The following is a 616-nucleotide window of genomic DNA, read 5'->3' on the forward strand; positions in this document are numbered from 1 at the left end:
TAAATTCTATGATAATCCCCGTAGCCCCACCCAACCTGCGTACCCTTTGGACATTAAGGAGGGGGGTCATCTGATTGTGGTCTCAATCCCCCAGCTCCCCACACCCCCCCACACCCCCAGCCCACCAAACCTCCTTAACCCTTGACCCCACTTGACCCGTCCGTCAAAAACCCGAACTCAGGCCTCCAATTTATTCAATGAGTCACAGACCCGGGGAAGAGCGAGATAGAGAGATAGGGAACAAAATCTCTGTTTCCTCTTCAAAGCTGATCGAGGGGGCGTCAGTGTTCTGTTGAGCGGGATGTGTCATGCGTCGGGCCAAGCAAGAACGGGAACTGGAGCTGTTTTTGCTTAAGCTGAGTAAATATTAATCTCTGCGCTGTGCAGGCTGGGCGGAGTGACGAGCGGACAAGCCTCACCACTAGAGCATTCCCCGCCCTGTGCAGGATCAGAGCCCAGGACACACAGAGAGACACACAGAGAGATCCAAGGTCTAGTCGGACACACAATGTGGACGCAACTCCTGGTCGCCAACATCCTCTACCTCCCTTCGGTCGCCTTCGCCACACACCGTAAGCAGGGGTGGGGGGGGGGGGGGGGACAGCCGCACTGTCAG

The 616-nt window shown here is 56.3% G+C and overlaps 1 protein-coding gene across 2 annotated transcripts in view; it reads left to right on the forward strand.

Moving 5' to 3' along the window:
• Positions 1–397: 397 nt before the first annotated feature.
• ecm1b (extracellular matrix protein 1b) overlaps positions 398–616 on the forward strand; it is a 57965-nt gene continuing 57746 nt past the window's right edge. For both annotated transcript variants that reach the window (XM_072490639.1, XM_072490640.1), the window contains exon 1: positions 398–572. In XM_072490639.1, coding sequence (XP_072346740.1) covers positions 509–572 — 64 coding nt within the window. In that variant the 5' untranslated portion in view covers positions 398–508. The remainder of the gene's footprint in view (positions 573–616) is intronic.

This window comes from Scyliorhinus torazame, chromosome 26, assembly GCF_047496885.1.
Source record: "Scyliorhinus torazame isolate Kashiwa2021f chromosome 26, sScyTor2.1, whole genome shotgun sequence".
Taxonomy (NCBI): domain Eukaryota; kingdom Metazoa; phylum Chordata; class Chondrichthyes; order Carcharhiniformes; family Scyliorhinidae; genus Scyliorhinus; species Scyliorhinus torazame.